Source organism: Ambystoma mexicanum, chromosome 6q, assembly GCF_040938575.1.
Source record: "Ambystoma mexicanum isolate Mex_15411 chromosome 6q, UKY_AmexF1_1, whole genome shotgun sequence".
Taxonomy (NCBI): Eukaryota; Metazoa; Chordata; class Amphibia; order Caudata; family Ambystomatidae; genus Ambystoma; species Ambystoma mexicanum.
Genome location: NC_090937.1, coordinates 1,417,010,243 through 1,417,033,049, shown reverse-complemented (window position 1 = coordinate 1,417,033,049; position 22,807 = coordinate 1,417,010,243). Strand labels below are relative to the sequence as shown.

Here is a 22,807-nt window from a genome sequence, read left to right as displayed (position 1 = left end):
GTGTTAATGGAAATATCAGTTTGAAGTCGGTTCCTTGATGCATCTGTTTCCACCAGTCGTCTGCGCATAAGGATGGATGATTTACACTCCATGGGCCCAAGTAAATTGATCTTTCAGATCTTAGCTTAGTGCAAAATAGCACTAAATGTTTAAGCGATTCTTTAGCTTGCAAGCAAAGTCTACATTCAGTTTTTAGATGCTCATTACTCTTCCATAGACGGAGACGTTCAGTAGTTTTGAGCTTTTTATCCTTTTGGGCTACACCTTTTAAAGCAGAAAAGTTGCAATAATAAGTATAATGCTCATATGTCCTTTGGTTGTCCGAAAGCACACCCCTAAACAACGCTATACATTGGCACATCTAACTTGTGGTTTCCCTTCTGGTGGCAAATAAACATACCGCCCCTTGAACATTACCTAATGCAATAGCACAAAATATGACACTTATTGGCAGTCATTGTTCGTAGCTCAAGGTGATAAAATGCTTGATGCTAATTGGACCACTATGTTGAAGACAGCATGGGCAGTAGCATCTCACAGACAATGACCAATGATATGTGCAGCAAACAGTCCGGGAAGAACTATGTTGCAGCCCTTTGGAACACACCACCCCCCTTCTCCTGATTGGATCCCCTCGTCCCCTGCACTTGCTCGCTCTGTACCCCTCATGTTGATAGACGTGGCCAACTTTGGCCACCTCCTAACCATCTTATCTTAATGAAGAGCTGCATAAAAACATGAGTGAGGCACAACTACTGAATTAATTGCTGCTGTTTATTCGTTTGGCCCCAAAACTTTGATTTGCGGACCGACTGTCATGTGGTCATTGAGGGTGCTGTTGCTCCCTTCCCAATTGTATACTTTGGCACAGCCATAGTCTCCCCCAGGCCCCTGTGCATCGTACTGTGTCCTTAATGACCATTGTTCATTTATATTAATTTATCTCCTGGGGAGGCACCTGCAGTTTCGAATGTAGCTTTGTGTGTATGATGAGTTAATTGGACACTGTTTGGTATCTCGCTCCAACCAGACCTTCACTACTTGAGTTTTTTTGCCCAGCAGCAGGAATAAAATGTAAACTGTGGCCTTTAACTAACACTGGCAACCTCCGCCGTCCTTCAACACTGGCCTGCTACAATATGGCTAACCTCTTTCTCACTATAAAAACGAACACTCTGCTTACTATGGCCAAATCTATATATATATATATAAACATTAGGCTCCACCTACCTGCCCTTTTACCTCACTGCCCTATACCCTATGGCTCTGCACGTGTAGTTTTCTGCACAGCGTCCACCCTGCCAGCCCCTTGTTGCATGGCACAACTATGTGCTCTAATTACCAAACGACGTGACAAAGCATATGACCTCTGCATTACTACCCGGTCCCAAAGCCTCGCTAAAATACTTTTCTTAACTTGTACTTGCCCCCCTGTGGAATGCTGGATCTGCACCTTCATCCATGTTTGGAGAGTAACTAGGCATTCGCGGAGGTGAGCAATGTCCTAGGGCAACTGACCCAAATGTACAGCTGAGTCAGTGTACTGGTGGATGGCTATGCTGAGGTCATTTAGGAGAGATCCAAGGGTTCCATATATATATATTGGAAGATGATTGGAGGGAGAGAGAGAGAGAGAGAGAGAGAGAGAGAGAGAGAGAGAGAGAGAGAAACCTTGGAGGGGCCCCACAAATGACTGGGAGTCCGTTTGATTCAAATGGGCCCATCTGCACGACCTGGTGCCTACCAGCTAAGTAAGATAAAAACCATTTTAGGACAGTCCAATAGAAGCCCGTCCTATCGGCGAGGAAGGAGAAGAGAATTTGGTAATCAACTAAAGTGAAGATAGCTGAGAGGTCTAATAGGACTAGGATACACATGTCCGCAGTGGCTGTGATTCTGGGCGCTTCGTCCACCACTTGGATGGTTGCAGTTTCAGTGCTGCATTTGAGGCAGAAGCCAGATTGGTAATCATGGAGGTCAAGCTGGTCGATTTTGGCAAGTACTTGGGTCGCAACTAAATTCTCAGTAAGCTTCCCAATGAATGGGAGGCTCGTGATGGGTCTATAGTTGGCTAGTCATCTGGGTCAACCAAGGGTTTGAGAAGGTGATGTAGGAAACATATCAAACATGTCTGGGAATGCGCCTTCACTGAGGGAGGTGTTAACAGTACAAGGTGTGCTTTAAGTGCTGGGCTATCGAGTTGTTTAATGAGGAATGCTACGAAGAAGTTGCCCATGTAAGTAATGGGTTTGAGTGAAGCTAGTGTGTCTGAGAGATCCTTCAGAGAGCAGGGTGAAATCTGTCCAGTAAGGCAATGTGACCTCTGATTTGATCAATTTTGTCAATGAAGAAGCTGTTTATTCTGTTGCATTTCTATTCTGAAGCGGGCATCTCGGGGGACAGGTTTGGGCTTGAAGCAGTGCTCGACTACTTGGAATAAGGTTTTGCTCTTGTTAAAGGCTGGCTCAAAGGTGGAAGTGTAGTAAGCAGACAGCCTCAGATCTCGTGTCCGCATTGGATATGCAGGGATTTGAGGGATGAGAGATCCTCTAGGCTGCAGTCCTTGTGCTGCCACTTTTCAAGGGATCTGATAGGGGGTTTGTTTTCGGCATTGTTGGATATGTACCATGGTGCAAAAGCTTGGAGTTTGATGCAACTAGACTTTAGAGCTTTGTGAGCATCCACAAGTTCTTTAGCATAGTGGTTAAATGTAATTAGAAAGTGGGGGGTGCTGCGGAGCAGCCAAGTAGGGTGGCTGCTTGGCTTTGAATCTCCGCTTGATGGCACGAAAATCCGACGGGCATCACGAAAATAGTTGTTGCAGCTGACCTGAATCTACATCTCCAGTGATCTGTAAATGGCTTCATTGCAGGGTCGTAAGTTGGACCGCCTGCTGCCCTTTGATTGTGGTGATTCAACTGTCTGAATTCTGAACCGTCCTGCGGTGGTTGTCGATGTCTAGAGACCAGAGTTAAGATCTGCTTCAGTGGCGCGGGTACGAGTTCCCAAGAGCTGCCGAGAGGGAGCCAGAGCCTGCTGGGGAAGGATGGCAACAGATTTGGGCTGGCAAAGGTCTTTACATCTGCGGATAGCCGCGATAGCCTCCCGCGACGAGGAGTGCTGCCGTGGTCACCCATGAGACCAGAGCAGTGGTTTGGACATGTGGCTGCTAAGCGAACTATGAGCCACCCTGGACAACAAAAGCCCCATTCCTCCTTCAGCAGTGAACAGAGGCCTGGGAACAAAGTGGGCCCCTGCGTTGAGGCACATTCGATCTGCACTAAATCAGGAGGAGAGAGCGGTGAGGTGGGACGGCTGATCGGGCAAAGATTTGTGAAGCAGCTTGGTCCACCATTTTTCACTTGACACTACTGTCCCGGTGGGTCCGAACCTGGTGCAACTGAAGTGTGCATGATACGGCTTACTAATCCAGAGTAAGTGCATAGTGGCAAAGGCATTATTCTCACTGATGCACATCTGTTGGGCTGAGGGGAAGGTAGCTTATGAACTGGTCACTGCAATGACACAAATAGTGCTGACTAAGGAGAACAGCATGAGCAAACTATCTGCTTCAGGAGCAGTTTGCCTGACAAATATAGGCCAGGCGTGCTGGGCAGTACTCACCCAAATTTTGGAAGCATATTAGTTGGAATACCACCCTGTCACTATTAATCTGCTGCAAGTCATGACCAGAGGTGTGGGAGAGGGGACAAAAGCTGGTGCAATGGATACATTCACGAAATCAATTCCCTGGAGAGAGGGGGTTGCAGCACCCACATGGTGCAGTTGCTCCAAAGCAGTCAATGAGCACTCCTCCCTCTAAATTACAGCTGATGCTGGAAACAATGACCAGGGAGTTTGCGGCAGTGAACAAAAAACTTGTTATCACAATAAGTGTTACAACTATCACGGCACAACTCGCTAAGGGAGTGCAACAAATTAACGAGACTGAGGATTGCGCACACGACCTACAAACGGTAGTCAGTGCTTTAACAAAAGATATGAGATGCATCAAAGCCAAGTGTGACTATCTTGAATCCCGCTCCTGGAGGAACAGTAAGGATAGTGGGGGTCCTGGTGGATGCCCTCACTGGGAATATGGAGTAAGCGGTCGAGCAGCTGCTTAAGGAATTATGAGCCTCAACGGTCACCTTTTTGCACAGTCTAGCAGGCACAGAAAACTTTCCCAAAAGCCGAAACCAGGGGATTTCCCCGAGGCCAATAATTGCCAAAATACTGAACTATCATGGAGACCTACTGCTGAAGTTGGCACGGGGACAATAAAGAACTCCGACTAGGGTGCCGAGGGATCCGGATCTTCCACGATTTCCACAATCGATTTCTGTAATGGTTCTCTACTCCTGCCCCCCCATGCCCCTCTCCCTTGTCCACAATTCCTGCAAGCAAGTCAATCTGGGTATGGTGTCAGAAGGCAAAGGGCACTTTTTACAAATGCGTGAAATTGCAGGCTTTTGACTTGGGCCAAACCCCTGTAACATTTTCCAGTATAAGAAGGCAAAGTCATCTTGTCCTTGATCCTTTCTTGATTCATCGTTGAACTCTGAAGACAAGGAGTCAATGGCCTCTGTTTGGGGTACAGCCTATCGCAAATTCCTCTGCCAGGGATTTGAGGGCAGAAGGCATCTGAGGCAGAGGAGAGTTCTGCCCCATAACCATTCCTAGGGAACAGTAGTGGTGAACTCCTGTGAACCAAGGAGACTCTGCTAATTGTGGAACCAGGATCCTGTAGTGTAGGGGACGGTGCCCCTATAGTTTCCATTCAACTTCCTGAAGTGGAAGTGCAGAACTTAAGAACTCACATTTCTTTCCTGGAGTCTCTGGATTGGGCCTACCAGCACAGCAGAAGTAGCTGGAATTCCGTTTTGTCACTGAGATATCTTTGAGCTATCAACTATGCTCAATTCACTTGAAGCTGCGACAGGACCCGCAGGGCTGCTTTTGGCACTTCATGCTAACTTCCAACTGCTTGCTGCATCTTAAGCAATCTAGGTGCCGGCTCCACCCACTGTAGTGGACCGACTTGTATCAACCCGATCATGGGAGTAACTGACTAGTGCCGTCTCGAGCGCTGGAAATCAACCAAATCACTGTCATGAATGTCAACTCGATCCAGAAGAGCCATCATTTTCGTGGTCGAGTCGACCATCAGCACAAACCATTTTAAGTAATTGCTTTGATATTTCTAATTGGGAGCCTCTACCTTCGAGCAGACTCAATGCAGACTGCCAGTGGGCATCAATTTGAACACTCACCAACGGCTGAACTGCAGCAGAAGTGCCTAGAAGTCTGGCTCGACCCAGCCAAGCACAAAAGACTACCAGGTCTATCTCTGGGACCACAGTAAATTTAAGGCTCCCTTTCTATCCCTTTTTCTACAAGAACACATCCTTGAATATTGGCAACTGCAGAAACCCTGCCATATGAATGCAGAGTGCCTTTTCAAACAAAGTTCAGAATTCACAGTTTTTTTTCCACAGCAGTGGTTTTAGTGTTTTACCCAATGTTTTTGCATTCTTTTGTTTGATTAAAGTTCCCATATGTTTACAGAACATTGACTGGACCTTTGGAACCAATGAACTAAAGGTGCTTTGGTTATTTTTCCAGACTCATACCCCTTCCTGGAGATTATAGCCTGCCCTGTGTCCCCTTATTAAAAAAGGAGAAGGTGGTACACTCTGGTTGCGCGCAATTCACCATTTATAATTGGCCTCACTGCTGGTTTCGTAGTAGTCATTTCTCCAGTTACAGCAAGTTTCCAACTTGCTATTTATTGCACATTTATATGGTGCCTATTCAGAATGTGTTTCAAAGTGTCACAAGACAGAAAGGGGGTGGTGGTGGAAGAACAAGGGGAATAAAAACAATAACGTCTAGACGTTCTGACATTGGGATTGTGCAAGTGCAGCAGCAAAAAGTGTAGGGGCGGAGGCAGGGGCAGGAGGGCCCAGAAATAGGCAAGTGCTACGGGGAGCCCAGAGGGTAAGTGCCAGGGGATTTATTTATTCATATTTGTAGAGCGCGAAACAGCCCGAAGGCATCGTGGCGCCTGTTACAGACAGCATTCTTAGTTACAGAAAAGGATGACATTTTCATTTTTCAGTACAGGCATGAAAAGGGAGTAGTGCAATCAATGCATCAGTTGAAGAGCCTTTTTCGGAAGGTCAGGAGGGAGTTTTCTGCTCGGATATCTGTGGGTAGTGCTTTCCAAGCCTTTACAGCTATGTGTGGGAAGCCTAGTCTGCCTGCTTTGGCCCTATTGATGTGAGGTGGGTACAATTTGTTGGCGTAGCGCGCCCTGGTAGGTCGTGTAGAGGTGGGTTTTGTTATTGTTTCTGATAGATATGATGGTGCTGTGAGGGTGAGGCATTTAAGGGTATGGGGGAAGATTTTGAAAGTGATGTGCTCTTTAACCAGGAGCCAGTGAGCTGTCTGCCTGGCATGGGAAATGTGCTCCTTTTAGGAATGCTTAATTCTGCTCTTAGCGCGTTGTTCTGAGTGGCTTGGAGTCGGTTTAGATTTTTTGCAGATGCACCCGTTAGGAGGGCATTGCAGTAGTCTAGTTTGGCTCCAATAGTTGCTCTGGCTATGGAAAGGCAGTTAGGCTTGGATAGGTTGGGTTTGATAGCGGTGATCAGCTTTGTGGTGTGCCGAGGCGGCGGTGATGGCACTGACCTGTATTGTCATGGATAGCGTGGAGTCTATGTAGACACCTAGAGTCCTCACAGAGGTGGACACTAGGGTGATTGTTTTGTCTATGATAAAGTTGGAGTAAGGCTTGTCAAGTTTGGCTAGAGTGGTTTTTTGACCTAGAATGATGAGCTCCGTCTTATCCCATTGAGGCAGAGGCCATTGGCCACCATCCAAGCCTGGATGGTGGAGTATATTAGGTGAAGTCCTTCAGCGTCTTTGCTGTATAAACAGGAGAGTGGCAGGAGTACTTTGGCATCGTCAGCGTAGTTAGTATACGCAATACCATGTGCATCAAGCTTGTCAAAGAGGGGCTTCGTGAACAAGTTCTACAGAGTGGGTGCTGTGCATGAGCCCTGTGAGACTCCACAGTACATAGTAGTAGGGGCTGCATTTGCTGTGTTAGAAAAAACCTTCATTGCCCTGCTTTCCAGGAATGAGGTGACCAAGAGAGCTACTTCAATGGAGAAGTTAGCTGAATGGGTGAGGTGTGAGGTGAGTGTCTTGTGATCCACAAGATCAAAAGCAGCCGATAGGTCTAGGAGTAATAGGAGGACTGGCTTACTGTTATCCATGAATTGAGTGATTTGTTTTTTTTAGGTCCACCAAGGCTTTTTCGGTGCCGTGTCCTTTGCGGAAACCAGATTGTCTTTTCCCAAGAATAGCGTGGGTTTCAAGGAAGTGTTGGATCTGGCTGTGGGCAGCTTTGTCCAGGATCTTGAAGAGAAGGGCACTGTGGTTATAGGGCGGTAGTTATTAGGCTGAGAGGGGTCTAGGGTAGGCTTTTTTAGAAGGGGGCGCCCCCAAGCTTCTTTGAGGCTTGCAGGGATGGTACCAGTTCTGAAGGAGGCATTAATGAAGGCTGTTAGCAGTGGTGCGAGGGAGCCGGCACAGTTCTTAATGAGTTTAGGTGGACAGATATCCCCTTTGCACATAGAGGGTTTTTAAGTTTTTGAGGAGGTTGATGACTTCGGGTTCGGTAATGTCTCTGAAAGAGAAGAAGGCTTTGGAGGAGTTTGTTGGAGAGGGATCTATTTGCTTGGGTGAGGAAGGGCTGCGTTATGCTCCTGATATTTTTTTATTGTTGGAGATCAATTTTGCTTGTCATGGCAGATTGAATACTGGTGCACCACGCTTCATCTTTGACGATCTTGTCAGGGGTATTCGGAGGAAAAATTAGTTCATTGAAGATGGCGAAAACTTCCTTGGATTGAGAGGTGGCATTTGAGATGCGAACATTGAAGAAGTTAGATTTGGCTTTGGTGATGGCATCTTTATATTGGCGGGAGATTAGATTAAAGCAGTTCTTAGCGGTGCCGCTGGGGTTAGCCTGCCAGTTTTCGAGAGCCTCCCGGGAGCACAGGGTCTGCAGTTCTTCAGTGAACCAGCAATTACAGTGCAGTGACTTTTTTTTTTCACATTCAAGTGGCGCTATGGAGTTCATGGCTTTGGTGAGAGCATCTTTATAGATGTCTGCTAGAGTGTTACAATCATTGGAGAAAAGGGGGGCTAGCCCTGGGATATTCAGTTAAGGGCGGAGGTTGTCCTCTGAGTTTTTTTGAACTTCTCACTTGTGCTGAGGGGGCAGGGGTGAGAGGTTTGGAGTTTGAGGAGATGGATAGAGTGAATTGAATACAATTGTGGTCCGTCCAGGGCTGAGCCGTGTTGGAGGTGCTCTAGCCGGGAGGTATTGAATGAATGAGAGTTCGATGCCCCAGAAAGCCTTTTGGATGACGCAGCGGCCATTATATTTGATCCTTGCAGCCACCGGGAGCCAGTGGAGAGATATTAGGGCTGGGGAGATAATATCCCTGGGCATGAGGCCAAGGATAAGTCTTGCAGTGCTATTCTGGATTAGTTGGAGGGGGCGAAGAGAGGAAAGAGGCAGATTGAAGAAGAGGCTGTTGTAGTAGTCCAGCCTAGAGAGGACCAGAGCTCTGGGTACATTGAGCTTCGGAGGCCTTCTCCCTTTCCTCACCTTGCCTCAGAGGAGGTGAATCTGAAAGCTGGCCTTCTTAGCAAGGGCCGTGATGTGAGGGGAGAAGGAAAGTGAAAGATATTGATTATTTCTTAGGCGCCCCAGGCAGAATAAACTGCATTCGGGCGCAGATGTTAACTATGGTTCACACATTGACCAGAACATAGCGGCTGTGGCACAAGTCACTTGGACTCACTTGAATAGGAAGGTTTAGTGCTTTTCTAAAGCTTTCCTGCGAAGGACATGAGCATATAGTAGTTGGTAACTGGTTCCATAACTTCGGACCAAACACAGAGAACCTCCTATCACCCTTCTAGTGTAGAGTCAAAGATGACACTAATGTGGTTTGCCCACAAGAGGGTGTTAGGGGCAAGTAGGGCAGCCAGAGAGTGGGAGGGAAAAGATGATTGGCCATGCACCAAGCCTGAATAGCAGTCAGGCAGTCAGATATGAGAGAGGAAGAAGGGGTGGAAGAGGAGGGATGATTGAAGGAGAACTGTGTGCCATCAGCATAGCACTGGAAGTTGGGGGATAAGGTGGAGATCAAGTCGGCAAAAGGAGCAAGGTAGATCTTGAAGTCACGACAATGGGATAGAGCCCTAAAGGATGCCGCAGGTAGAGAGATTAAGGAGAGGAAAGGGCCCAGTTGCACCTGGGAAGGCCGGTTAGATAGTAGGTAAGTCAGACACGCCAGTGCCCGGTCCGTGATGCAGAGTGTATCACAGAGACGACTTATGGGGATGTCATTATTAACCGTGTCAAAGTCAGAGGAAAGATGGAGGATGAGAACGGAGCGGGAGTTAGAATCAACATTTGAAAGCAGGTCATCGCAGGTGTTGAAGAGAGCAGTTTCCGTCCCTCTGGGTGCTCTAAAGCCAGACTGGGAGTTGTCTAGAGAGACAGCCAACAGATTCACTGTGGAGGATCAGTTGGGAGATGATCAACTTCTCCAACAGTTTGCCCAGGAAAGGGGTGCTGGAGATAGGGTGATAGTTACCTGGGCAAGATGGGTCAGCAGACAGCTTTATTAGCAGAGAGGGCTTGAGGGGTAGAAGACAAGAGCCTGTGGCAAAAGAGGGATTACAGAAATTAGCAAAAAGGCAGGGGCAGGATAGGAGATGTCATTGGTGGCTCTGGATGAGCATGGGAGCACCTATTTAAAGGAGATTTTCATAGAGCAGACCCCTTTAGAGACCTCATCTGGTGCAATGGGAGAGAAAGAGGAGAGTAAGGGGAGCAGAGAGAGGGTGGCCAAGGGAGGCATGGAGAGAGGGTGGCCAAGGGAGGCATGGGGGAGCAGAGAGGAGGACAGGATGTCCCAAGTTTTGGTGGTCAAGTGGGAGGCCAGTGTGGTGCCGAGGGCCTGGGAGGGCAGAAGAGATAGAAACTGTAATAGGATTGGCAAGTTTCTTACACATTTTTAAAAGGTTCTGCTGTGTTATTGGTGGCCCCAGAGATTGGGGGTTGAACATGGGCTTCTTTTTAGAACAAAAGGAAAGTCTGTATTGCCTTTGGAGCAGGCGGCAGGCCAGTTTGTCAGATGATGTGCATGAGGCCTGCCACTTCCGGTCAGCAACTCTGCACTTGTGTTTTAGTGCAGCCAGGTCGTCATACCAGGAACTGCACATGGAGGCAAGCTTCATGCGGATCCTAATGTCAGGGGCAGGGATGTCCAGGGTATTGGAGAGGGAGATTAAGGTTAGCAAGAACTGAGTCAATATGAGAGTCAAGAGAAGGAATAGGAGGAAGGAAGGTGGCCGCAAATGCTGCGATTGACACTCGCCTCATCGGTTGAATGCAGGGAAGGAGAATGGCAGTGGGGGCCGAGGCTGGCTGGAGAGAATGTTCGACATGTAGTGAGAGGAATAGAGATGGGTATGTCTGCGGAAATTAGTGCATCTAAGGTGGGTCTGGCTGAGTGTTGGACCGGAGGGAAGAATTGTGAGGGGAAGTCGGAGGCAGCGGGAAGCGTCACAGAAGAATCACAGAGGCTGCATCAGGAGAGTCAAGATGAGTGTTGAAATTTCTGAGGAGGAGAAGCTTAGGAGGCGGAGGATAGTAGAGAAGAGCAGAGGTCGGCCCATTCAGAGAGGTAAGCGGAGATGAGCCCAGGGGCCCTTTAGATGGTGACAAGAGTGCGTGACAGGGTAGAAGAGCCCCCAAGCATACAGACGAGGCATTCAAAGGAAGAGTAAGATTGAGTGGGCATGATAGTAGCAGGGACCCATTCAGGGAAAATAAAGGCCACTACGCCCCCAGATCAGTACGCCATGGGAATGGAGAGGATCTTGTAGCCATCAGGGAGAAGTGTGTCAAAAGCAGTTACCCGAGCTGGCGTTGAACCATCTCTCAGTGAGAGCGAGGACTTCAAGGTCTTCCAGGAGGTGACAGATTTCAGAAGTATTTGACAGCAAAGCGAGAGTTAAGAGTAGCTAAGTGAAGCTGGTTGCCACCATTAAAGATTTTCCGAGGAGGGGTACTGGGGCAGGGTACAACTCTCGAAAGGGACAAGGAGGCCAGAGGAGTGGCAGAAGGGGGAAAGGAAGGAGAGAAGGGGAAGTTAGTGAGAGACGGGAGTTGCGAATCCAGAAGGAAGAGATTAGGCTGAAAGCACTGGGTCATGACCGTGCCATTCATGCAAACATTAATGATGCATCTAGATGATGTGAAATGTGCCGAGAGCACTTCCCATCTGCTTTCACAATTAATGGGTGAGGAAGACAAAGGCATAGGGACAGAGATCAAATGGGGAGTCCGTAGATAAGGAGAAGGGACAGTAAAGAGGGTGTTAGTGATAGTCTGCCTGGAGAAAGCATAAAATTGGGCATCTGCAATGCGTAGGCCTGGGTTAGAGGACAGGTGACATTTCTTAAACCTTTTCCTACCAGGTTTCGAAAGATAGGAAGGATAAGAAATAGAGTAGCAGTTAGAGTAGATAGGGGACATGGCGAGCTCCATGATGGGGGGGGGGGGGACATGTCGGATGCCCGAGGGGGGCGGGGGGTGAGAGAGAGGGAAGGAACACTGCACAGTGCACAAAAGAACTCACCAGGCAGAGTAGAAGCCAAGCAGGTACAGATGAGGCAGGCACTTTTAACAAAATGCAACAGGGGTTGTAGATTTTAAAAGCTCCCAGATTTGGAATTACAAAAGTAGAAAATGCAGCAAATACAAAAGGGCAACAGTATTTAGAAATGCCTAGATTTTAAGGTCAAACAATATGAGTAACTAGCTGGCGTATCCGGTATTGCCAGTGCCCTGATCAATTAGTGTCCGATGTGTCCTGGAGGATGTTGCTCTTGTCCTCTGGAACGCAAGCCGTACTACTGTTTGTTGTTGGGTTTCATTAAGAAGCTAGATATTGATTTTCACTTTGCATCAGATGGAGCTTTTCCAAGTGATATTCATTTTTTGTGCGGCGTGTTGCAGTCACTCAATGGCTTCAGCACTTTTGAGAAAATGTCCAACAAAGATTGATTGATTGTGCTCTCTTCTTGACATTTCCCATATTTGGAGTGGTAAAATGCCCTTTAAAAATGTCCACGATTGAATATTTTGCATCCAACCATACACTACGATCTTGCCCCAGACAAACGAGGAATCCATGCAAAATTTGGTAAATAAAGGCTAGGACAACCACCATGTAGAGCACGGTGTGGATTTGTATAGCTGGACAAACAATACAGCTTTATATATAAAGATGGCAGCAATTCAACAAGGGCAACAGTATTTAAAAAGGCCTAGATTTGAGGTTCAAACAGGCAGGAAATGCCTAAACAAGGTCGCAGAATTAGAACATCCAAGTTGCGGTTTGACAAAAGCTGAGAAAAGACCATTTGGGCAACAAAATGGGAAACATCCATTTAGCAGTGGAAGCAAGATTCAAACAGCCAATGTTTGTCTGGAAGAGAAGAATCGGCAGTTGGTAGAAGAGTGCACCAGAGTATGAACGAGTTCCTGATGTAGGAAGAAAATTAATGCTGGCCTGTGTGTATATAGAGGTGGATGAAGAGGAAGTCAAATCGCATACATGGCCTGAAATAGCTATGCAGACTAGCTTGTTTCAGTGGGTGAAACAGTGGAAACAAGTGCGCAATGCAGATGAGGAAGGATTGCCCAAGATTGGCTCCCTCAGTTGGCCACTTAGAAATGTATCAAGCCCGTCAGGCTTTAGGGCGGGCTCCAGGGTTTGGAGAAGAAGCAAGTCAAAGGCAGCAGCCATCTTAAAATGCACACAGTTGCATTAGCGGGATTCTGGGCCACAGTGGCCTGTCAACCCAGATGCTTCAACACAGGGTCCCAACATATTGAATAACGGCTGGCAGGGGGAATGGAGATGAAGCCTTGCCGGCTGCTGTGATTGGAAAAAGCCTTTATTTTAGGACCATATTTCAAGAACATACTGGACATTTAACATTAATGGTACTGCTGTTTAGGTATACAGATGGGGAGCAGGTGCAAGTGGATCTAGGTCACATGGCCTAAGCCCCACCCACCTGGCGCCTTCCTGGTTCGGCGCTCATGTTTCCCACTTAGCGAACCCCACCCACCTGCCCCTCCCCTCCAGCACTATCTGAAATGTCGTCAGGCCGAGTACAATAGTTAATTTCACATCCTTACTGTTCATGGCCTGTAAGAATGTCATTGTATTTTCCCTTGTTCCCTCCCTTGACTTGAAGCGCTTTGAAACATCGTGTATAGACGCTATATAAATAAACTATATCATACAGCTTATCGAGGACTAAATATAGTTTGCTTTAACACATTATCAGTAATACCATAGAGACATATTTGCTTTACTCTAATTTTAAAAAGCAGATTTTTGTGCCGTTTAATATGATAGGGTGAAAATGCCTTTAGTTTTTTCTCCATCAGAGCACTAATGTCCTTATACTCTGTCTCACTTAACTACCCTCTTTCATCCTTGTCTTGGTGTGTCCCTCTAGGTTTCTTTCCTCGGTCTCGATCCATTGTATTGGACTCGTAGTCCAGCTGTCTATTCATTTTCTCTCATGTTTGCCTTTTATTTCATGATTTGTTCGCTGAGCCTCACAATAAGCCCTTTTCAACAATCTCTTCTGTCTTGTATTATTCTCATTCCAATCACTCAGTCCCTCGCTATCTTCAATTACACCCTCTGCCATTTGTTTGCCTCTCAACTGACTTGCTCTTAATTCCATCCTTCATTGCATCTAGCCATCCCCTCTGTCTTGCGGCTTTGCTTTCGCTGTATGTACCCTCTTTGTCAGCGATGGTCTGTGCCACTCCCAGTCTCAGCAAAGAGGGAAGTTACTTTAAGGCAAGATACGAGTTAAGCTTTAGGTTGGGTGGAGGAGTCGGGGAGGGGCAGAGAGATCTGGGATTGATTAGGAGGATTTTTTCTTGTGTTTACTAGCACAAACAGTGACTATTCTCGCCAGAACACCGCCTTATTGAGCATACACGATTGATGTGGAGTGGTGCCCATTCTGTGACTTTAAGACTACTACAATTACGGCTCAACTTCAGGCTATCAACATAATGCAGCAATTCTACAGAGTTAAACTTAATATGACAAAATGTCCTACAACAGAGACTTACCTCTGCACCAAACCAGAGTTGTCCAGCGAGGTTGTCATGGCGTATTTCCTCTGGAAACTTCACACAGAAGTCGCGATTTGCTCGATCATGTTTAATACATTCCTCCATGACTTGATTTATGATGTTTAAAACGTTGTCCTAGAGGAGATATATAGACACTAAAGTTAGATGCAATATTCCAAAATACAGTCAAATTCCAATATAGAGCAGGTGCCAGCAGAACACTACTAATGGTAAAACTGCTCATTACATCATGGTTAAAATGTATATTTTGCCGTTTTAAAATTAAATCATTACAACTTTGTATCTGTGACAAATACATAATACAAAGCACTAAAATTAAAAGATAAATGTACGCTGGGGGGAGTTGTGCAGGTAGTAAGCAATACGGTTATAGTCGAGCTATTTCAACACAAACCTTTGGAACTGGATTTCATAACTAAACATTGCTAGCATTACAATACATTGGAGGAACATCCATTCGAAAAAACGTTACCGGTTGGTAAGTAACTTGTTCGTCGAATGGATTGTGTCCTCCAACAAATTCCACGTCTTTGACAGACTCCCAAAGCAGTACCAGAAAATGGAGGAGGGAAAGAATTTAGAGTACCCAATCAGATGGCGGAGTAAGGTACTGCCTTACCAAAGGCCATACACTGACCATGGACTGTTAACAGGGAGTAATGCTTAACAAAGGTGTGGAGGGAAGCCCATATAGTGGCATCACAAATATTCCGAATAAGAACACCCCGCTGAAGGACGGTGGTAGTAGCCACGCCCCTCGTGGAATGAGCTTGCAATCCCTCAGGAGGGTCCTTTGCCACCAAACAGTAACACTCCGTGATGGTGAGGATAATCGACCTGGACAAGGTCTGTTTGGTAACAGCCTGGCCCAATCAGTATCCAGCATAGCCTACAAAGAGTTGATTGTCCATTCTGACCCTGGACATCCTAGAAATGTAAAAGCTCAGCGCTCCCCTAGGATCCAACCTATGGAGTAGCTCCTCTACCTTAACCGGATGAGTAGGAGGATAGAAAGAAGGAAGAACCACCTTCTGAATCTAATGAAATTCAGATACTACCTTAGGTCAAAAGGACGTACATGGAACACAGTAAAGGGCAGCTTAGAGGAAAGTGCCTGCAATTCACTCACTCTGCGAGCAGAAGTAACCGCAACCAAGAACACGTCTTGAAGGACAAAAATCTCAAAGGACAAGAGTGCAAAGGTTTAAACGGAGCACCCATGAGAAATTTAAAACAAAAAACTAAATTAAATCCCAAACGGGCACCTGGAAAGGGGACGGCGGGAACACAGTCAGTCCTTTAAGAAAATGAGAAATCAAAGGAATTTTAAAGTAAGACCATTCTTCAGACGAGCGCTTAAATATAGACAGCGCCACCAGGTAACCCTTATCGTTACCTACTGGAAGGCCCCTGTGGGCCAAAGAAAGTAAAAAAGACAAAACCATAGGAATGGAACACTGAAAATGATCCACATTGTGACCTCTACACCAGTCGTAGAACCTACGCCAACGGTACAGGGATTTTGTTGCAGGCCGCCTGGCCGAAAGAAACGCCTCCATCACGTCATCCGGGAGGTCCCTTTCCTTATACCTCAACCTTTCAGATGCCAAGCGTGAAGGTTGAGAGTCTTGATCTCTGGATGGAGAACCTTACACACCACACCTCCCCATCCCCCCAGCGCACTAGAGCAGATCCTCTCAGTAGCGAAGACGCCGTGGAGGGCAGATGGACATTTCTAGAAGGTCCGGGTACCACGCTCTCCTGGCACAATCCTGAGCAATGAGGATCATGTGGGAACCAAACCTCCGCAAACTATGCAACACTTGAGGCATGACGGGGACTGGAGGAAACGCGTACAGCAGTGGGAATGAGCAATCCACTACAAACGCGTCTCCTAAGGCTCCTCAGAGGAAATTCCCTTGAGCAGAATCTCTCGTACTTCCAGTTGACACTGGAGGCGAAGAGATCCACTTGCGGGGTTCCCCAAAGGGCAAAGATCTCCTGAAGAACTTCCTGAGCCAACTCCCACTCCTGAGAGATCGTGCTCTGCCTGCTCAGAGTGTTTGCCGTCACATTTTCATCTCCGGCCTGATGAACTGCCAAGACTGAATTCCCTGTTGGATGGCCCAGAGCTGCATTGCCTATCTGCACAATGGGAGTGACCCCTAAACCCCCCCCCCCATTTTTTGTTGAGGTAATGCATGGCCACTGTGTTGTCCGTCATGATCAGGACACTCTTCCCCCGCAAAACCGGCAGAAAAGCCTTTAGGGCTGGCCTAATGGCCCTCAGCTGTAACAGGTTGATGTTGAGTTTGTAATCCGATGGAGACCAATGACCGCTGTCGGTCAAATCGTCGGCATGAGCGCCCCATCCTGTAAGGGAAGCATCTGTCACTACAGTTACCTCCGGCCGTGGTTGCCAAAACGGCTCCCCCTTCATCAGGTTCCCTTTGTTGGCCCACCACAGAAGAACCTGTGAGACCGAGAGTGGAATCTGAACAGGATCTGACATCTTGCCTGAGAACTGCGTCCACTGCATCTTGAGGACCCATTGCAGGGATCTCCTTCTCAGCCTGGCCTCTGGCACCAGAAAAATGTAGGATGCTATGAGGCCGAGCAACCTTAAGAATTCGAAAGCTGGGAGACTCTGGGCATGTTGAAACTTGTCCACCATCTGCACAATGGGATGAGCCCTCACATTGGGAGGCAAACACTTCCCCCAAGGACGTGACTAACACAGCCCCGATGTACTGGAGCTGTTGGGAAGGTGTCCGATGCACTTCTTGAAATTGAGGGAGAAGCCCAGCCTGTGGAGGGAGCGGCAGGTGCATTAAGGTTATCCAATGCTTGCTTGGGAGAGTGCGCCCGAATCAGCCAGTCGTCCAGGTAGGGGTAGACGTGAATCCCCACCCCTCGCCTGAGGTATGCTGCCACCACCACCATTAGCTTGGTGAAGACCCTCAGGGCGGAGATCAAGCCGAACGGCAGGACCTGAAACTGAAAGTGCGAGTCTCCAGCCACAAACCTCAGGTACTATGTGCTTGGGCTGAATTGGCACATGAAAGTAAGTGTCCTGTAGGTCCAGAGATACCAACCAGTCCTGAAGTTGAATGGCCTGGACGACTTGGAAAAAAGAGTAACCATCTTGAACTTGTCCTTTCTTAGAAGTTTGTTCAACCAACGCAAGTCCAAAATTGGTCTCAATCCCCAGTCTTTCTTCGGGATCAAAAAATAAGGGGAATACCATCCCTTGTTCCTCTCAGCAACAGGCACCAGTTCTATAGAGCCTTTCTCCTGCAGGGTTAAGATTTCCTGCGCAAGGATCGGATCTGAAAGCTTCAAAGAGAGTGTCCCCGTTGGATTGTCGTGAGGCTGCTTTAGGAAGGCAGTAGCCGTGGGCTATCGTATCCAGAACCCATGCATCCGAAGTAATGGATTGCCACTCTTCGAGATGCTGAGATAGCCTGTCCCCGACGGGCGAACCATGGGACATGGCCTCATGACTGTTTTGGAGCTGCTGCGGCAGTGCCTGAAGGCAAAGAGGCAGCTGCCTGAGCGGCTTTGACACCTCAACCACCACGGGTACTCTTTCGCTGGCCCCTTTGACTGGCGGCCACTATCATTCTACCAAAGGAGGAGTAGCAACGAAAAGAACCTCCCCTCCACTGCTGTCCCCTAGGACGAAAAGGCAGAGGTTGACGCGCAGCTGCGCTTAAAGATTTTGCCGCAGCTTTTGAGGTCTGCAACCTCTCAAGGCTCTTGTCAGCCTTGTTGCCAAACAAATGTGCGTCATCAAAGAGCATGTTCAGACGACTGGCTTGCACATCCGGAGCACAACCAGACTTCCGCAACCATGTAAGTCTGCTTATAACGGTGCTTGCAGACATGGACCGGCTAACACAGCCAGCCGTATCCAAATCTGACTGAAGGGATTTGCACATGGCATCCTTTCCGTCTTGTACGAAAGCAAGGAAGCCATCCCTTTCTTCCCCCTTGGGAATATGCTCAGCCGCTAAAGAAACAGTTCCACACAGAGTGTGTGAGAACCTTGCTAAGGCACAAGTAGAGTTGGCCGATTTAAATGCCATGCTCCCCGCAGAAAATACCTTCTAAGCCCAACCGTCGAAGCGTTTGTCGTCCCCATCAGGAGGGATGGTAGGGTACGCCGCCTGTCTCGAGGTGGCCATAGCCGCCTGAACCCCCAAACTCTCGGGAGTGGGGTGAGTGGATAAATAGCTGGGGTCGCCAACGGAAGGGCAGTACTTTGTCAAAGATGTATTAACAGCCGGAAGAGATTCCGGTGACTGCCAAGCAGCTGCCACCCTTTTCTGTAAGGTGAGATGAAACGGCAACACTGGGTCAGAGGAAGGATCTTGATTTAAAATGTCTGTTAGATCATCATGCACAAAGTCTTCAGGAGGACTGGACCAGCCCAGATACTCCAAGACCCTAGCCATGAGCCGCCTGTATGAAGACTCAGCATGAACCCCAGGCTCAGGCCTACCAAATTCCACTTCCGGAGAAGTGTCCAACCCACTGGGATCATGAAGGGTTTGCCTCAACTCCTCCAATTGACTGTCTCCAGAAAAGATTGGAGCCACATGTTCACCAATGTCCTCAAATTCAGACCTTTCTTCCTCTTCATATATGTCGTCCAGAGGGAGTTGAAACTCTGGCCTGGGGACAGAAGAGGGCCAGGAGTCCAATACTGGCCTCACAGACTTCGCCATAACCTTCCTTGGAGGATCCACCAAATCAGGGTACTCCAATGGTAAATTGCAGGCAAAAATACCCGAAGGCGTAGAAGGTTTCGATGCCGAAAGCGTCAACAACCTCGGCGTCGACACTGGTGCCGACATCACAGCGGGCTGATAAGACAGCAAAGCGTTGACGTCCGAGACGGAAGGACACGGCACCGACCGAGTCGACGCCGGCTTCGAGCCCTTAGCAGGTTGCAGCGGTCTTGCTTGAGACGAGGACCGAGACCTGGAAGCACGTCTCTTGCGACTATCCAAAGCCTTGTCCAAATGGAACCTCGAAGGTGCGAGTCGTGTCGCAGACCCGAGCCCAAAGGCGTGCGCGCCACGGTACGAGACCATTCCTTGCCAGCTTCGTTAGAAGGCACGACTGGAACCGTGCTCTGCGATTGAAATATCGCTAATATCTGCTCCATAAAGGCAGCCCATTCCTCCGGAGTCGAAGACTTCATCAGGTATGTCACTTTCCTCACGGCTCCATCCTCCGAGGAGGACAGGGAAGGCGACCGGTGACAGCGCGTCCGAGAACGCCGTGACGAGGAAGAATGGCAGAAACCACTCCGGGACAGAGGACCCCGGGCCTCTTCCCGACACGGAGAGTCGCCCCTTGAACCGTCAGTAGACACCCCTTTGGTTTTCGGTTTTCTATTTAGAAGTACGGGACTTATTGGGATTAGAACCCCTACCTACCTGGAGCTTCCCCTTAAGCTTCCGCAAGGATTGGGAGTAAGCGACAGGCATTCTGGACAGTCATCGGTGTCGCGACTCTCGCCCAAGCACCACAAACAAATGCGATGCGGGTCGGTGATCGACATTTACGACTTGCAGTCCCGGCAAGTCTTGAAGCCAGACCGCGGAATGAGAGGGGTCGAAGAAAAAGACATCTCTGCGATGAAACACACGAGGCGCGCCGAGTTCCTTGCAGCAAACACATTTGCGGAAAAAGTGGAACTGAGGCTACGGGTGCCGTGCGTCCTATTTTTAACATCCGGTGACGTCGCCCTCGACGGAGGCCTTTGAGGGACATCGACCTGATGTCATTGACGCAGGACGCCCTCTGCCGAAAAAGTTTCCCAAGTGCACAGCTTTGGACATTACATGTCAAAGATGTGGAATACGTTGGAGGACGCAATCCATTCGAAGAAGTTTAACAAAGGATAGTGCACGCTTGAGAGGGGGAGGAATATGCCCAGTGTTAAAAATATGCAAGTGCCACAGTAAAAAGAAAAATAGCACTGCTGGAGGCCTCGAAGCACAGTAAGCGGGATGGGATCCAAAGGAGAGGCAAAGCTGCGTTTGGTCAGAGCAGATAGGACCAGGTTATCTGGTACTGCATTAAAATAAAAGGCATTGGGCTGAGTTTCCTCCATCGCGGCATGAGCCATGGAGGACGGGGGGGGGGGGAGAAATCACAGTGTTGGTCTCCCTATACAGATCAGTTGTCGAATATTAAGCATCTTATCTCTAAAAAAAAAAAAAAAAAAAAAGAGGGCGATATGATCACAGAGAGCCTGAGTAAGCAGAGTCGCTGGGGGAGCTTTAGCAGAGCTAGTCAATTCCCTAGTCTCACAGAACAGCAGGAGGCACTTAGAATGCAATTAGCATAGACATCAGCCTTGGCTGTTTTTATAGAAGTGTGATATTCAGTTCTAGCCTGTAGATAGACGGACAAAGCAACAGAGTCTGGATTAGAGAGCCACCTTCGTTGCCCTTTACGACAGAGTTGCTTTAATGATTTAAGTGAAGAAGAATACCAGGGGGCAGACAGCATGGCTCCACAAATTGTATGAAGCAGGGGGTTTGGGGGGCAAGTTAGTCAGCAGTTTCTTGGATGGCATCAATCAGGGCACTACAGGGGTCTTAAAATCATGAATAGTTCTCTCCCCTCTGTCCCCTCGCTCCCTCCTCTCCATTTTTTGTTCTTTTCTACTCTTCCTTCCCCTTGGAAAGAGGCTCCACCTTTATCTTCACTTCGTCCTCCTGCTCCCTCTTGCGCTTGGTCAGAGTCTTCGTCTTCACTGCCTCTCTGGATCTTGCAATATGTTCTTCCACTCCAAGCCTGACAGCCAGCCAGCTCAGAAGTCTTTGTCTGCTCCAGTAATGTTCATCTTGCACACCTCACCTTCTCTGCAACACTTCCACTTTTGTCATGGAAGTTGGCCTTACATAGGTCTTGGATTTACTTGCTTCTCGCTCATTGGATAGAGGGGTCACATGCCCACTCTAGGCATGCTCCATGCCAGGGATGGCTTTATAGTCCTGGGTTCATAGGGGAAGTCTTTAAATGTTCTTTGCTAGTCTGTCTGTTGCTGGCTGGGAAGGAGCTGCAGGATTGTTCCCCTGTATGAGGCTTGTATGGTTCCCTTCTCTGAATTTCGTTTTGGTGTCTTCATGTATCAAACAGTTCAGGGTTTGCATTAGGCCTTACTCCTGTGGCATGGGAGTTTGGAAAAAAGAAAATTCACCTTGGTTTGGTGCAGTGCTGGTATCCTTTCCCTTGCTTTTAATGAAGGCTGCAGGTGATTAGTCTACCTTGTGCTGGCAATTGGGAGAGGCAGGAGTTCTCTCCTACCAAATGTTTCTGGTAGGGTGGGAAGCAATTGGGGTTGTGCAAGTCGATTAACTGTATGAGTGAGGACTAGGCTTGCTGCTGGCACTCTGGATAACAAGGGGTGTTTCCAAAACTGTCCCCTATGGGATTGTAAAACATTTCTGTGGGATACCCTTATCTTCTCCATTATTTTCCCTCAGTGCAAATCTAGAAGCTCGTTTTGCTAGTTTGGTCCGGGGTTTCCCATGCTAGGTAGAAGGGATTATGGGAGATTTGTGCATACTAGAACACAAGATGTGTATAGGCGCGTTACAAATGCCATATCATAAGTGTTTCAAGGCGCGACGAGGCAAGGAGAAGGGGAACAGAGGGAAGACAAAGCCAACGGTCCTACTAGGCCAGGTGTCATTCAGATCACGCAAGCGCATGGGGAGGGGAAAGTGCGAGGGGGAGGGAACAGTGCAGTACATTGGATACTAGAATAAATAATAGGTAAAAAGTACGGCCAGCTGGTGTCAAGTGCAAGGGTAAATGCAGACATCGGGTGTCGAGTGCTGGAAGTGGGACTGAAGGAATACAGAAGGCAGTCCCCAAGTGCAGGGGTTGCCCAGAAGGCAGTGCAGGATTGCGACTGGCGAGGGAGGGAACCTGGGCCCGAGATCAGAGGGTGGCCAGGTAGCCAGTGCAGTTTCAGTTTAGCCAGGAATTCAGCAGGGGAGAGGAGGATAAAAAGTAAAAGCAAAGAAAGGTTTTGAGGTGCTTTCGGAACCAGAGATGATTCTCCTTAAGTTTCAGGAAGGCAGGAAGGCTGTTCCAGAGGGAGGCCCCAGCCGAAGAAAGAGATCTACCACCAACTCATTGCTTGGAGAAACGACAGACCCAGAGGGAGTTGGAGGCGGATGAGCGAAGAGCTCGAGAAGGAAGATATTTAGGAAGCGAGAGTTGAAGGTATTGAGGTCCCAGGCACCAGAATGCTTTGTGGACAATGCAGACGATTTTGAACTTAATCCTTGCAGCCACTGGGAGCCAGTGCACAGATTTCAGTCCTGGAGAGATACAATCCCTAGGCTTGAGGCCAAGGACAAGTGTCGCAGTCCTGTTCTGGATGAGTTTGAGGGCGGAGAGTAGAAGCAGGCAGATTTAGAAAGAGGCTGTTGCAGTAGTCCAACCGTGAGAGAACCAGCGCTCTGGAGACAGCGAGCTTCTGGG

The 22,807-nt window shown here is 48.2% G+C and overlaps 1 protein-coding gene across 3 annotated transcripts in view; it reads right to left on the bottom strand.

The window, feature by feature from the left end:
• The window catches only part of ZFYVE28 (zinc finger FYVE-type containing 28), an 881,464-nt gene that overhangs the window by 555,287 nt on the left and 303,370 nt on the right, over window positions 1–22,807 (bottom strand). For all 3 annotated transcript variants that reach the window (XM_069632121.1, XM_069632123.1, XM_069632122.1), the window contains exon 3: window positions 14,267–14,404. In XM_069632121.1, the coding sequence (XP_069488222.1) occupies window positions 14,267–14,404 (138 nt within the window). The remainder of the gene's footprint in view (window positions 1–14,266; window positions 14,405–22,807) is intronic.